At 36.5% G+C, this 16,620-nt stretch overlaps 1 protein-coding gene across 1 annotated transcript in view; it reads right to left on the bottom strand.

Annotated features, from left to right (window-relative positions):
* Positions 1-16,620, bottom strand: part of LOC128659185 (signal transducer and activator of transcription 4-like) — a 423,738-nt gene that overhangs the window by 142,227 nt on the left and 264,891 nt on the right. Inside the window, 2 exon segments of the mRNA XM_053712871.1 lie at positions 9,951-10,010; positions 15,409-15,501. Coding sequence (XP_053568846.1) covers positions 9,951-10,010; positions 15,409-15,501 — 153 coding nt within the window.

The raw sequence follows: 16,620 nt of genomic DNA, 5'->3' as shown, positions 1-16,620 counted from the left end.
GTCGCCGATCGGTTATTTGCTGGAGCAGGTATTCCAATTTGCTTGCAAAATTGTGGTATGTCTGAAGGGTCTTTACATTTGTGTCTACTACCGTCTCTTTGCATTATTAGCAATACTGGGAACCCCCACCTGTATGGGATCTTCATGTTGCGCAAATGTGCGGTCAGTTCATTGTAGTTCTTCTTCTGTTGTAATGTTCAGAATGAGAGATCTTGAAATATTTGGATTTTTGATCCTTGGTGCAATAAGTTAGAGTGACCTCTAGCAGTAGATAAAATCTTCTCCTTATCTTGGTAACTTGGAAACATACTATGATGTCTCTAGGTGGTTGTCCGTCCTGCGGCTTGGGCCTTAAAGAGCGGTGAGCCCTTTCCAGTGGAATATGTTGCTCTTCTTCTCAGTCTGTCTGAAGCATAGTATGAAATAAACCTTGCAGGAATTTTTTTATATCTTCTCCTATGACATCTTCTGGGATGCCTATTCTCTAATTCCTGTATGATGTTGTCATGTTGGGACACTGTGTGGTTGATCTCAGTGATATTAGCGCAAATATCCTCATGATCTCCTTCTAGCATTTCGACTCTGGCCCCCAAGTCAGTAATGTCCTTTTTGAGTTCTGCACATTCATGTTTAATGCAGTTTTTAACTTGGTCAATAAGTGCTTCAATGTCTCTGAGTGTAGCTTGTTGATCTGTTTCTCTTTCTATGGCAGAATGCAGTGATTTTGGGGAACTAGGATGAGAGCCATTATTTTTCTCTACATCTTCTTCCTCTGTTAAGAGGTGTTCTGGTGATTTTTTTCCTCTCCGTTTTCTTAAAGAAATTGGAAACCGCATTCTGCGTGGTGCTAGTGGATTTCAGTTGTCTGTCTGTTTTTGGCGGTTTATGAAGCGCCATCTTAGCTTGTAGTTTAATTTGACCCACTGTCTGAAGTTTTGATATGGACTGTGGCACTTTTTAATATGAGTACTTAGCAGATGCTGACACTAATATATTGATTCTGCAATGTTTATCAGAGTCCTGCTTGCAGTATCATTAAAGGGACATAATACTCATATGCTAAATCACTTGAAACTGATGCAGTATAACTGTAAAAAGCTGACAGGAAAATATCACCTGAGCATCTCTATGTAAAAAAGGAAGATATTTTACCTCACAATCTCCTCAGCTCAGCAGAGTAAGTTCTTTGTAAAAAGTGATACTCGGCTGCTCCCAGCTGCAGGTAAAAAAAAAAAAAAAATGAAGAAATGAACAGCAGCCAATCAGCATCAGCAGTGTTGAGGACATGAACTCTTTTACTGTGATCTCATGAGATTTGACTTAACTCTCATGAGATTTCATAGTAAGCTGAACAGGGAAATAATATGAGAGTGCACGAGGCTCATCCCCTAAGCTGTCCCAGGATAGACACACTAAAATGCTGCTTAGAAATCCTTTACAATGGGATGTGGCTACTGAGGAACTTTTGAGGTAAAATATCTTTCTTTTTTACATAGAGATGTTCAGGAGATATTTTCTAGTCAGATTTTTACAGCTATACTGCATCACTTTCAAGTGTTTAAACATTTGGGTATTATGGCCCTTTAATGATTTTAATATACCCCTCTTTTTATTAAAGGAGCTATCACTCAGCTTTGAAATGTATAATCAGTAAGCCTGAGATAATTATTACCCTTCTGGGGTCTTACATCCTGTTTCTTTGATAAACCTTATTTTAAGCAGTTCATTTTTAGAATGGATTGCCTTGCATGTAAGAGTCTTCTTCTGTTGTAGTCACTATGTCAGTTGCATAGCTTGTAATTCCAGCATGGTGTTTTGTCTAAACAAATCAGAGTAGAGGGCGCCACATAGTGCAGATCATAGAGTAATTCAGATACAGATACAGGAATGACAGAAGAATCCTACTCACAAAATGTAAAGCACAGATGTGCTATACCAGCAGTCCGGAACCACACGTCGTCCGGTAGACCAATAGATAGAAGAGGAAAAATATACAAAAATATATCAAAGCAATACATAAAATATATATACAGTTCATAGTCACTATATATATATCATTAGGACTCGCTATAGTGTTTTTTTTATCAATATTTTACGTACAAGTATTGTCTTGGAGTTTAACCACCTACTCTGGTGACATGTGCGGGTTCTCTTGAGGCTCAATCTCTCACACATTTAAAATATTATACACTTTACGTGTCTATACACGCCCCCTAATCATCTGACATCACATCAGGATGTTTGCACTAAATATTGATGAATCTGAATAAACCTTTTAATATAATCGGTTTATCTCCTTGTTTTTCACTACCTGATTAGGAGTCAATATTCTAAACATTAATATTATTAAATCAATTTTAATCAAGTAGGGCCAACTTACTTTTATTATCAATGTTTGTTACTTTCTCATTGACAAAAGGAATGTACCATCATCAGTATGTTACAGGTTTACTTAATCTAGTCTTAACTTTTGACTGTAATTTTTAAATATTCTTCCACTCCTATAAATTAGGGATCTGTTGACATTGGAAAAAGCATAGTGTCTATGAACTGTATATATATTTTATGTATTGCTTTGATATATTTTTGTATATTTATATTAACCTCTCACCCCTATGATGCGTATTTTGGTACTACCTGTCAGGGGTGTGCTATTTTTCCTGCAGCCTGATTGGTTTGTTATAGTATAAATATGGCAGCTTAGAGTGTGTTTGTATATAGCCTGATGAAACAGTGTGTAACACTGAGAAACGCGTTGCTGTTGTTTTTATTATTTTAATAAACTTTTTAAAAGTTTTTCCAACCCTCTTTTTGCTGCCGACCTATTATTTTTCCCTATTTTGGGATTTATCCACCCATTTGGATTTGTGGACCCTCCATCCAGGCTTCTGGATCTGTGGGACTGACTATCGCTGTACAGACTTCCTCTGTGGTTTCTCTGGACTCTCCCTGGCGAGACGAGGATTCCTCTTCTATCTATTGGTCTACCGGACGACGTGTGGTTCCGGACTGCTGGTATAGCACATCTGTGCTTTACATTTTGTGAGTAGGATTCTTCTGTCATTCCTGTATCTGTATCTGAATTACTCTATGATCTGCACTATGTGGCGCCCTCTACTCTGATTTGTTTAGATTCTCTGGACCTGTGTCGCGGCACGACACCCTAGAGGAGCGGCTTGTTGCTTTGGATATACATCATCTGGGATCATCCAGCATTGAAATAAAGGACTGCCTCATCATTACATACCATCTATTGGACTATTAGTCTGTATACCTTTATATCTTTATTTATAGTTATATTATAAGTCTTATCAGCTTATCATTTATATATTATATATCATATTTCAAGTGTGTCTTACCCGCTTCCAGGCACCTCTTACAAGTACTGTAGTGACGCCTCTTGCCACTAGAGTACTTTTTGTCTTTGGTGTTTTGTGCATTTAAACTCACGGCGAGTGGTCTGAGCTGTGTAGCGTTACCAGCTTTGTGATTCAGCCGTTTTCTGCCTGGTGTCCGGTACCCAGAACCGGAACATTGATGTCATCCAAGGAATGTATACTTAATCGGCTCTGCCGTGGTGCTGTGGGTCTCCACTGTAGTTTGCCACTCCTGTGTAGGCCTTGGAATCTGTTCTCAGGACTCTTTGCTTTGTGACTGGATTTACCGGTTTTTAAGGTATCGGTCAACTCCTAGGTCTGTAGTTGTTCTCTCACACACCATCAAGAGACGTATGTGTGCATATGATCTGCGCTATTTGGATTAGCCTTGGCTTTGTGTGTGGAGCTTCAGCAACTCGCAACCATCTTGGATGCCTGCAGGCTCCGCCCTTACACATAATTTTTTTATGTTCGAGGGAGTTTACTATCTCCACATGTGGGACAGCAATGGGGAACAAATTTTGCGCCCTCATATGCGAACCTCTTCATGGTGTTCTGGGAAATCTCCTGCGTCTTTAGAGATAGGAACTCTTTCAAGGACCATATTAAACATTATGGCAGGTATATCAATGATAATGAAAAAGAAAAAAGGTTGCGCCAGGGGTGTTATAGCCACTCTTTAGTCTAAAATCCTCACTATTTTAGCTAAACAAGTGAAAAAGAAATAGGTAAGAGGGCGCTGTCACTAGCTAACACCACAATAGAAAATATATCTGCATATATGTATATGGAAAACAGATTCAAACTAGCAATTCAAAAAATAAATTTTGCACAAATGGATATTAAAAATGTTTCTTTAAAACAAAGGTTCCTTCAATCAATTAAAAGGGTCTATGTAAATGATAAATTCAATGATAAAACTTAGATATGTTCTATGACACACTATTTGGCATTATGTTTCACAATATAAAATACTTCACATAAAAAACTTCACAGAAATATAATTTTTTATCGTATGGATCAGGGAACGTCTCCCCAATATCAGTCTATTTATAAGTGATCACTACGGTAACAGTTGAAAATTCTTAATTGTTTTTTTATATCCCAGATTTCGGTTATATAGTAAAGTGTATACTTTGCTGTATTTAGCGGTAATTCCGCATGGATTTTAATTATGTATTTTTGTATGTTTTTTTGAAGCAGGGTTCAGTGAACAATATATAGTACCTCAAGCCGGACTCCACTCGCTCCTTGCTCAGACCTCTGGTAGTGGAAGATGTCTCTCTGACCGTTACTCATGGCAAGTGATGAATCCTCTGTCTCCACATGGGTTCTCCGCCTGGCATAATGGGTTGTTGGTTACGGCTCCGTTCATGTGACCTATTCCAATTTGTTCGATTGGTTTAAGCACTATGTGCTCCAAGATAGTATAATTGGTCTCTCTTTTAATAATATACACTTATATATATATATTTGTAACAAGGCACCAGCACAGCTCATCAACGTGTTTTGCCCTACACTTGAGGCTTTATCAAGATACTGAGCCGGATTTATATCCAAAGGGTTGCCTTGATGGGTTAGGCTGGATTTGAATTTATCATAGGATTATTTGTGTGCTTCTTAAAGGGACATTATACATCATTTTTTCTTTGCATAAATGTTTTGTAGATGATCTATTTATATATAAAAAAATGTATAGTTTTGCTTATTTTTAAATAACATTGCTCTGATTTTCAGACTCCTAACCAAGCCCCAAAATTTTATGAGAATACCGTCCACTACCTACTCCAGCTTGCTCCTGTTTGTGTAAAGGGTCTTTTCAAATGCAAAAGAAGGTGGAGGGGGGAGTGTATTATTTGCCACTTGCAGTGGGCTTTCCAGCTACCTTTTCAACAGAGCTAAACTGAGAGCTTCTAAGTAAGTTTTTAAACAGTTTTATACTGGATTTTTATATCAGTATCTGTGCATCTTATTCTTTATAGTAGTGTCTATTACATGCAGTTATATGGAAATGAGTGTATACTGTCCCTTTAAGGGGGCATATCGATGATCTCAAACTGGTGTGGAATGGAGGTGTGGATACTGTGAACAAATTTTTCTTGTACCTTGAGATTCACCATGGAACAGCATCCCGATAGGATTAATTTCCTAGATGTATGTCTACAGGTGAACTTTGAGGAGAACTGTTTGGAAACTGAGCTCTATATGAAGGACACTGCGGGGAATACTATTTTGCGATATGACTCTTGTCATCCTAAACACCTGCTAAGATCCATTACTAAGGGACAATATATAAGGGCAAAAAGGAACTGTACAAAGAGAGATACATGTGACAGACATCTAAAGGATATGAGTAAGAGATTGATAGAAAGAGGATACACACATTAAGCTTTGAATACAAATCTCACTAAGGTGGATAAAATGTCACGTCAATCTCTGTTGGAATACAAAAGGAAGGATAATAGACAAGATTTTGATACAAACAAAAAGAAAAAAACATGTTTTATAACAGGTTTTAGTAACGACTATCACAGAGTTTGTAAAATTATTAGTCAAAGCTTGCTTATTTTACACGAAGACCCTATACTGAAACAAATCCTTAGTGTAGGATGTAATTTTGTATCCAAACGAGCTAAAACCATAGATAATGTCTTAGCACCATATATGCTACCAAAGCTAGAAGCCAATCATACGTGGCTAAGAAGTAGGAAGGGGTGTTGCAAGTGAAGGGCTAGGAGATGTAAGATGTGTCAATATGTAAAAGAGGGTTAAACATTTGTTTCCACAGCGACGGGTAATGAATATGCCATAAAGAATTGCATAAATTGCAATACTACACACGTCATATATCTCCTTACATGTAAAGCATGTCAAAAGCAGTACACAGGTCACACGAAAAGACCTATGAAGGATAGATTTCTACAATACCTCAGGTCAATTGAGGATATAGACACTAAAACACAGGTAGGCAGACATTTTAGGGACAAATACGGAGCCAATACAGATCTCATACAAATTCAGGGTATTGATTTTATACCTAAACCAATTAGAGGTGGGGACAGAGAGAGACTATTGGACCAGAGTGAGGTCTACTGGATTTTCCATCTTAATACCAGATCCCCATTAGCTTTAAATTCACATATGGATACTAATTTTTTCTATTAAGGATCTTTATATTATGAGGGACTGAAAAAGAGATCCAGATATGGAGAGCTAGATGAAATTGGAATAAATTGTGTGTTCTAATATCAACTATTCCATGATTCTATACACATTAATACATAAATTATTACTATTATAATGAATTTTCATAATTAATTTAATTTGTATATCTTAAACGAGGTATATGAAATGTGTGCATTATTACATTGTTGTACTAACGTAACTGATGCTTTTTACAATTATGGAATGGTTGTAAATTTAATGAAATGCTATTTCTTTTGTTTGGGGGATGTATACTTTTCAAAAGGTATTTAAAGATGTTTAATTAAGGTAGAAGCATACAGCTGGTGAGCAAGGACTGGGTGGAGCCCGAAACATGTACAGCTATGCACTAAGTGTTCACTTATGTTAGCTATGATTTTTAAACTTTACCGGATCCTATGTTTTTAAGTTTTCCAATAAACTTCTAGTTTTTATTCTACTGGCCGTGAATTGGATTTCCTTTTTTCAAATGCAGAGTTTTGTTTTCTCCTATTGTATTTTTCACCGCTTGGACGGAGGCGGTCTCCTTGCACAAACACATGACCACCCTCTCAGGATGTGTACCGACACTGAAGAGCCCAACAGGTGGGGAACGGAGGTCTGAGCGCTGTGGGTTAGAATCCACCCTATGTTTTTTAACAGACTCCATTGGCAAGTATGTTAACAAGACAGACATATGATTATGGGCTCTATGATTAAAAGTTCTCTGGGCTGGCGAGATTATTAAAAAATGCTCGCCAGTCCTTCTATTTCCCTGGTGGAATGATCTAAAGCCACTTTTTACCCTGAAAACATGGCGTCTCGCTAAGGGGCATATACTGCATTTCCATATGAAAAATGCACAATAAAATTAGTATTTTAAACATCATACAAAAAAATATTTGACCCAATCACACAAAAATAAGCAGGGAAAATTTGTATTGTTAAGGTGCACCAAAAAATCGTAACAAAATTCTTTACCAAAAATCGTATTTTAACAAAAAACGTAAAATTTGTGTGTAATTTACACAGGAATAAATCTAATTAAATATGCACAGCGTAATTCATAATTTAAGTGCACTGGATGTGCAAAAATCACACAGAAATGTGTACTTATAAATCCAAAATGCAAAGTGTAATTATTGTTTTTTTGTAAAATGGGTCGAACATGGGCGTATATGAAAATGTCTCTCTAATCCCAGCATAATTCTATAAAGATTTTCGCACTGCAGATCTCACAATTTTTTCTCGGCAACTAAAAGGTGGCAAACTTTTCTCAAAACACTTAATATACTTATAATCCTAATAGAAAAACACACATACAGTATCTCACAAAAGTGAGTACACCCCTCATATTTTAAATATTTTATTATATCTTTTCATAAGACAACACTGAAGAAATAACACTTTGCTACAATGTAAAGTAGTGAGTGTACAACCTGTATAACAGTGTAAATTTGCTGTCCCCTCAACAAACAGTCATTAATGTCTAAACCGTTGGCAACAAAAGTGAGTACACCCCTAAGTGGAAATGTCCAAATTGGGCCCACAAGTGTCAATATTTTGTGTGTCTACCATTATTTTCCAGCACTGCCTTAACCTTTTTGGGTATGGAGTTCACCAGAGCGTCACAGGTTGCCATTGGAATCCTCTTCCACTCCTCCATGACAACATCACGGAGCGCTCCCCCACCTTCCGTTTGAGGATGCCCCACAGATGCTCAATAGGGTTTAGGTCTGGAGACATGCTTGGCCAGTCCATCACCTTTACCCTCAGCTTCTTTAGCAAGGCAGTGGTCATCTTGGAGGTGTGTTTGGGTTCGTTATCATGTTGGAATACTGCCCTGTGGTCCAGTCTCTAACGGGAGGGGGTCATGCTCTGCCTCAGTATGTCACAGTACATGTTGGCATTCATGGTTCCCTTAATGAACTGTAGCTCCCCAGTGCCGGCAGCACTCATGTAGGCCCAGACCATGACACTCCCACCACCTGTAAGCAAGACACACTTGTCTTTGTATTCCTCACCTGGTTGCCACCACACACGCTTGACACCATCTGAACCAAATAAGTTTATCTTGGTCTCATCGGACCACAGGACAAGGTTCCAGTAATCCATGTCCTCAGTCTGCTTGTCTTAAGCAAACTTTTTTCATGCTTTCTTGTGCCTCATCTTTAGAAGAGGCTTCCTTCTGGGACAACAACCATGTAGACAAATTTGATGCAGTGTGCGGCGTATGGTCTGAGCACTGACAGGCTGACCCCCCACCCCTTCAACCTCTTCAGCAATGCTGGCAGAAATCATTGTCTATTTCCCAAAGACAGCCTCTGTATATGATGCTGAGTACGTGCACTCAACTTCTTTGATCGACTATGGCGAGACCTGTTCTGAGTGGAACCTGTCCTGTGAAAACACTGCATGGTCTTGCCCACTGTGCTGCAGCTCAGTTTCAGGGTCTTGGCAATCTTTTTATAGCCTAAGCAATTTGTATGTAGAGCAACAATTCTTTTTTTCAGATCCTCAGAGAGTTCTTTGATATTAGGTGCCATGTTGAACTTCCAGTGACCAGTAAGAGAGAGTGTAACACCAAATTTAACACACCTGCTCCCCATTCACACCTGAGATCTTGTAACACTAACGAGTCACATGACACCGGGGAGGGAAAATGGCTAATTGTGCCCAATTTGGACATTTCCACTTAGGGGTGTACTCACTTTTGTTGTCAATGGTTTAGACATTACTGTGTGTTGAGTTATTTTGAGGGGACAGCAAATTTACACTGTTATAAAGCCTGTACACTCACTACTTTACATTGTAGTAGTGTCATTTCTTCAGTGTTGAGACGTGAAAAGATATAATAAAATATTTACAAAAATGTGAGGGTTGTACTCACTTTTGTGAGATACTGTATATATAAATATAGGCGAATGTACGATGCTCTATGCAGAAAGCAGCATGATGTGAGTTATATTGGCTGCAGGATTTTAATTTTAAAGTGCTCCCCCTGCTCCCTGATAACTTTGCTCTAAGGAGCAAAGTCTCCCTATCCAGCGAGCTTCATTATTTTCAATAGAAGCCATCTCGCCACTCGCAGGGCCTGCCCGTTTTTTACGATCATTCCACTGGGACAGCCCTGTGAGAGTTGGAGAGAAAAAGTAGCTTTGAGCAGAAGATGTTTACAAGCCCTATGTCTGGAATACCTTCCAGTTGTATTATTTTTTAGAATTTCTCATAACAAACAAATTTCCTATAAATATAAACTATGGTTTTACTGTTTTTGTACCAATGTCATTATGAAAAGCACACAGCAGTAAATATCTAAATCTACAGTAGCTTAAATGTAATTTTACCTACAGAAGGTTTTTGTTAATTTTGCAGTACATTAACACTTACTTGTCAATTGTTGCTTTAACACGTAATTGATAATTCAGTTCTGGAAGCTTGATTAGCAGTCTGGAAAAGAAAATATTTGTCATATTTAATAATAATAAAAGCTCTCTAATATGGTCTATGTCCCCAGATCCAAGCCATTCTAAATCCATGACTGGTAATCCACCAGCAACTAATATTCTGCTTTTAAATTGTAATGCAGTTTGGCACCAGCACAGTAAGCTGGTGCAGAGCCATTAATCGTTTGATAGTTATAATGGGTACTGAAACTCTAAATTTGCTACAATGTATATAAATGTGCATTAATTAAAGGGACATTTAAATCAATAAAAATGTTTTATGGTTCAGATAGAGCATGCCAATTTAAGTGACTTTTCAGTTTATTTGTCTTATAAAATTTACTTTTTCTCTTATTATCCTTTGTAAAAAAGCATACCCAGAAGGGGAGCAATTTGGAGATTGGTGGCTACACACGCATTTATTTATATATTTCTCTTGTCATTGGCTCACTAGACATGTTGAGCCAGCTCTGAGGAGTCCATTGAAGCTCTGGAGCTCAATGTGGAGTGGTTAAACACATAGGGGTCAATCACAATCATTTAGAAAAGTTGATCTAATGATTTTCTACAAAATTCACCATTTAAATATGTGGAGAGATTTTTAGATAAATTATTTGATAAAAAATTTTAAATAATTGAGATCCCCAGATGATATGCAAATATAGAGATTCCAAGATTATCAGTTAATTAGGGAGGCTAAAGCTCGTGCAGAAGAAAAGATAGCACAGCCAGTGTATGGGGATGAAAGCTTATTTAGATACATTAGGAGAGAAACTAAGAGTGGAAAAATAAAATTAAAAAAGAGTGGTGGAAGGAGATAAGCAAACTGCAGCCTGGTCTCAATAATTTCTTCTGTTCGGTTTTCACAAAATATTGTGAAGAAAGAAAAACGACATTAAGGGATGCAACTAAAAATGAAAATGAGCACTAATCTATTATTATTTTTTTTAAAGAGGATGAGGTATTATTGACATTATAAAAAACAAAAAGTCAGTGGGTCCTGATAATATACAGTATATCCAAGAGTTTTAAAGGAACTTTGATCTATGCTAGCTGTCCCATTCACTGATCTGTTTAATCAATGGCTAATGACAAGAGTTGTTCCAAATGATTGGAGAATAGCGAATGTAGTACTTTGCAATAAAAATGGCAGCAGGGAAGAATCTGGTAAATACAGGTCAGTCATTTTAACTTCAGTAGTAAGGAAATGTAATAGAAACTCTCTTAACCATGAACGTTGTGGATTTCTACTGCTTATTAACATTCACCTAGATTACAAGTTTTGCGTTCCGGTTTTAACGCTGAAAAAATGGCTATTTCAGCGTTAAAACCGGAACGCAGCCATTATGAGTCTTGTTGGTATTGCTATACCGCAAGCATTTTAGCCTGTAACACAACGTCAGTCCCGCAATAAAAAAAATGACAATTTTGCATGGGATTTCCATAGCGTTGCCATTACAGATTGTGCGGTGAGGCTAAAATGCTTGCATTCCAGCCTATACGAAACAATCCAGCCTATACCGAAATCTAAGAGTAGTTATGAGTTTTACGCAACAAAACTGTTACACAAAACTCTAAAGTGTTACAAAGTACACTAACACCCATAATCTACCTTTTAACTCCTAAACCGAGGCCGTCCCGCATCGCAAACACTAAATTAAACTTATTAACCCCTAATCTGCCACTCCCGACATCGCCACCACTAATAATTTTTTAAACCCTATACCGCCGCTCTCCGACATCGCCGTCACTATAATAAAGTTATTAACCCCTATTTCCCCGCACCCCAACATTGCCCACACTATAATAAAGATATTAACCCCTATTCTGCCGCTCCCCGACATTGCTGCCACTAAATAAAGTTATTAACCCCTAAACCTCTGGCCTGCCACATCACTGCCACTAAATAAACCTATTAACCCCTAAACTGCCAGCCCCCCACTTCGCAAAAAACTAAATTAAACTATTAACTCCTAAACCTAACAAGCCCTTAACTTTAAATTAAAATTACAATATCCCTATCTTAAAATAAATAAATACTTACCTGTGAAATTAAAAAACCCTAAGTTTAAACTATATATTAAACTAACATTACTATTATACTAAAATTAAAATAAAATAATAAAATAACTATAAATTAAATAAACTAAATTAAACATTAAAAAAACCTAATATTACTAAAATAATTTAAATCTACAATTACAAAAAAAATTACTAAATTACAAAAAATAAAAAACACAAAATTACGAAAAATAACAAATGAAATTATCCAAAATAAAAACAATTATACCTAATCTAATAGCCCTATAAAATAAAAAAGCTCCCCCCCCGAAATAAAAAAAAACCCTAGCCTACAATAAACTACCAATAGCCCTTAAAGGGACATTATACACTCATTTTTTCTTTGCATAAATGTTTTGTAGATGATCTATTTATATAGCCCATTTTTAAAAAATGTATAGTTTTGCTTATTTTTAAATAACATTGCTCTGATTTTCAGACTCCTAACCAAGCCCCAAAGTTTTATGTGAATACCGTCAGCTACCTTCTCCAGCTTGCTTCTGTTTGTGTAAAGGGTCTTTTCATATGCAAAAGAAGGGGGAGGGGGGAGTATCTGAGATTTCCCACTTGCAGTGGGCTTTCCAGCTACCTTTTCAACAGAGCTAAACTGAGAGCTTCTAAGTAAGTTTTTAAACAGTTTTATACTGGATTTTTATATCAGTATCTGTGCATCTTATTCTTTATAGTAGTGTCTATTACATGCAGTTATATGAAAATGAGTGTATACTGTCCCTTTAAAAGGGCCTTTTGTAGGGCATTGCCCTAAAGAAATCAGCTCTTTTCCCTAACAAAAACCTAAGCTACCCATTGTCCTGAAAAGGGCATTTGTATGGGCATTGCCCTTAGAAGGGCATTTAGCTCTTTTTCATTGCCCTTAAAAGGGCATTTAGCTAACACTAACCCCCGAAGATCCACTTACAGTTTCTGAAGTCCGGACATCCAGGTGGCGAGAAGTCTTCATCCAGGCGGCAAGGTCTTCATCCATCCAGGCGGCGTCTTCTATCTTCATCCAGGTGGCATCTTCCATCTTCATCCCAGAGGTGTCTTCTATCTTCATCCAGGCGGCGTGGAGCAATGTTTTTTTTAGATTAGGGTATGGGCTATCTTAAAAGAGCTAAATGCCCTTTTCAGGGCAATGAAAAAGAGCTGAATGCCCAAACAAATGCCTTTTTCAGGGCAATGGGTAGCTTAGGTTTTTTTTAGAGTTAGAGTTTTATTTTTTATTTTGGGGGGTTGGTTGGGTGGTGAGTTTTACTGTTGGGGGGGGTCTTTGTATTTTTTTTTCAGGGAAAAGAGCTGATTTCTTTAGGGCAATGCCCTACAAAAGGCCCTTTTAAGGGCTATTGATAGTTTATTGTAGGCTAGGGTTTTTTTTTTTTGGGGGGGGGGGCTTTTTTATTTTTATAGGCCTATTAGATTCGGTGTAATAGTTTTTATTTTAGATAATCTCGTTTGTTATTTTTCGTAATTTAGTGTTTTTAATTTTTTGTAATTTAGTAATTTTTTTTTGTAATTGTAGATTTAAATTATTTTAGTAATGTTAAGTTTTTTAATGTGTAAATTTATGTATCTAATTTGTAGTTATTTTAATTTTAGTATAATAGTAATGTTAGTTTAATATATAGTTTAAACTTAGGTTTTTTTAATTTCCCAGGTAAGTTTTTATTTATTTTAATATAGGGATATTGTAATTTTAATATAAAGTTAGGGGGTTGTTAGGTTTAGGGGTTAATAGTTTAATTTTTAGTAGTATTAGGTTTTTTAATGTGTAATTTAGTTTATCTAATTTATAGTTATTTTAATTTTAGTATAATAGTAATGTTAGTTTAATATATAGTTTAAACTTAGTTTTTTTTTATTTCCCAGGTAAGTTTTTATTTATTTTAAGATATTGATATTGTAATTTTAATATAAAGTTAGGGGGTTGTTAGGTTTAGGGGTTAATAGTTTAATTTAGTTTTTTGCAATGTTGGAGCTTTCGGTTTAGGGGTGAATAGGATTATTTAGTGGCAGTGATGTAGGAGGCCAGAGATTTAGGGGTTAATAACTTTATTTAGTGGTGGTGATGTCGGGGAGCAGCAAAATAGGGGTTAATAGCCTTATTATAGTGTGGACAATGCTGGGGTGTGGGGGAATTAGGGGTAAATAACTTTATTATAATGGCGGCGATGTCGGGGAGCGGCGGAATAGGGGTTAATAACTTTTTTTAAGTGACGGCAATGTTGGGAGCGGCAGATTAGGGGTTAGTAACTTTATTTAGGTGTCGGCAATGTCAGGAGTGGCAGAATAGGGGTGTTTAGACGTGGGGTTTATGTTAGGGTGTTAGGTTTAAACTTAACTTTTTTTCTCCATAGACATTAATAGGGTTGCGTTACGGCGATCGCCATTCCTAACACGCTCTCCCCATTAATGTCTATAGGGAAAGCGTGCACGAGCAAGTCCAAGCAGCGCTTGGATTTTGTGTGATATGGAGCTCATCGCAACCATCGCACGCACATGGCGGCTTTTCAAAAACTTGTAATGGCAGCGCTATGGAGGGTGAAATAACGTAACTTTTGTTGCGTTCGTTTCACACCCTCTATAGCGCAAAACTTGTAATATAGGTGATTATTTCTAAAACCTTTTAACATGTCAGTTTTATTTTATTGCTGTTAATATTTCCCTATACTGTGCAGCTGTAGTTTACATTTACTACCTCCCTAGGAGACTCAATGACATTGCAGCCCTAATACTATAATTTGCAATAAATACCTTTTATTATCCCCTGTTTATGCTTATCTTACTTTTTAGTTGATAAGTAGAAATGTACCCTTCATCTCTTTTATTCAGTATATTTATAGCTGATGGTCTCATTATAATGAAGCCATGTTATTGCTTGTGGCTTTTAAAAATGTTTTATCTTTTTCCTTAGCCCTAAGTTAATGTATAAAGGTTTGTGGCCCAAGACTGGTGTCCATAAGGTAATATCTTACAATGGGAATAACTTTTTGTGTTCTGGAATCTTTTTGTTTCCTGTATATCTTGTGCTATATGTTTCCTTGTGTATTTGATTCCATGCTATATTGTCAACAAAAAAAATGCAATAAAATATTATTTAAATGGAAAAGAAAAAAAAAAACATGAAAAAACAGGCAGTTTACCAAAGCAATATGCAGTTTATGCAATTTTAATCATTAACATAACCTATGTATAATAAACATGTCATTGGAAAAACACATTTGTATTGTGTATAAGTATATTGATTTTTGGATATCATGTATCATGGAATTATTTATTGAAATGCTCCTTGATATCACTTTAGTACCTGATTGCTCTATGTTAAATAATTAATTAAGATTTACCTTAATTTAGCAGTGAATTGTATTTCCGTTTTCAGCACCAAAGGCCTTTGTGGATGAGTTGGCATACATGGCTGTCTCTCCACAATGAAAGCACTGGATGACAACAGAGAAGTATGTAAAAATAACAATTAGCAAATACCTCTTTAATCTGTCTAAATAGGAACATAATATTCTGGATTATTTTCTTGTATGCCGCACACAATAAACCACCCAATCAAAAAAAAAAATGTGTGTTATATTTATACATTTTATCATTCAAATTATACATTTATATATATATATATTGTTGACAAGAGGAAATCAATAATATAGAAGTAACACACTGGTACAATTCTCAAGTGTTACTAAATAACAGTTTATACAGTTCACTTTAGATACAGTCCCACTTTGAATAAATTGTGGCAGTAAGATTTTCTGTTTACCAGAACAAACCCCAATCCTATGAGGTAAATTTTCAGCTCTGCGGGTGTGATGGTTAATCCACCTTTATCCTCCAATCCCAGAGTGTTGTCTCTTCTTAGGGTCTCTTGTCCCAGACTGGTTCCAATAGGTAGTATCAGAAAAGTCTGGGTTGAATATTTGCTCCAATGGTATCTTTGGACTCTTATTCAATCTTTCATGTAGTGGTGAGAATCCTAGCCACCTCAAGAGTATGGAGTATTGGGGTCACGCTTCCCAGTGTAGAAACATATGAAAAGAAAAAATTTACATAGCGTAATACTGTATTCAATTTTAAGAATTTTATTGTCAACAGTCAATATTGCACTTACATCAATTAACCTCAATCCATGATGAGGTAAGATTATAGGCATAAGAAAATGGCATATATGTTTTATGCGATGCTCCCAGCGAGTGTCTCTAGTACATATAGAGGTACTGGCAACAAGTCCCTGTTGGGATGTCTGAATACTTATGGTTCACCACATATAAATCATGGGAAAGTATTTATAGGGATTCAGTAAGGCTTTTTGTACCTATAGTGTCCTTGAAATTATGCTGGTTTTGCAATGAAATTAAGTAATAGGTTTATGACCCACTGTTAGGCCCAATACGTTAGAACATGTCAATAAAATTAGTAATAACAAAAACTATACAAAGCGTTTAAAAGAAACACAAAACATGGATGCCGGTATATGTGTCCCTGTTAACCCACTATGGCAGTCCTTATGCGTTTCGAAGTTGTTCTGTACTTCAGAAGAAGAAGAATTACAG

The sequence above is a fragment of the Bombina bombina genome, chromosome 1 (genome assembly GCF_027579735.1).
Source record: "Bombina bombina isolate aBomBom1 chromosome 1, aBomBom1.pri, whole genome shotgun sequence".
In the NCBI taxonomy this organism is placed as follows: Eukaryota; Metazoa; Chordata; class Amphibia; order Anura; family Bombinatoridae; genus Bombina; species Bombina bombina.
This window is presented reverse-complemented; position numbering and strand designations above follow the sequence as displayed.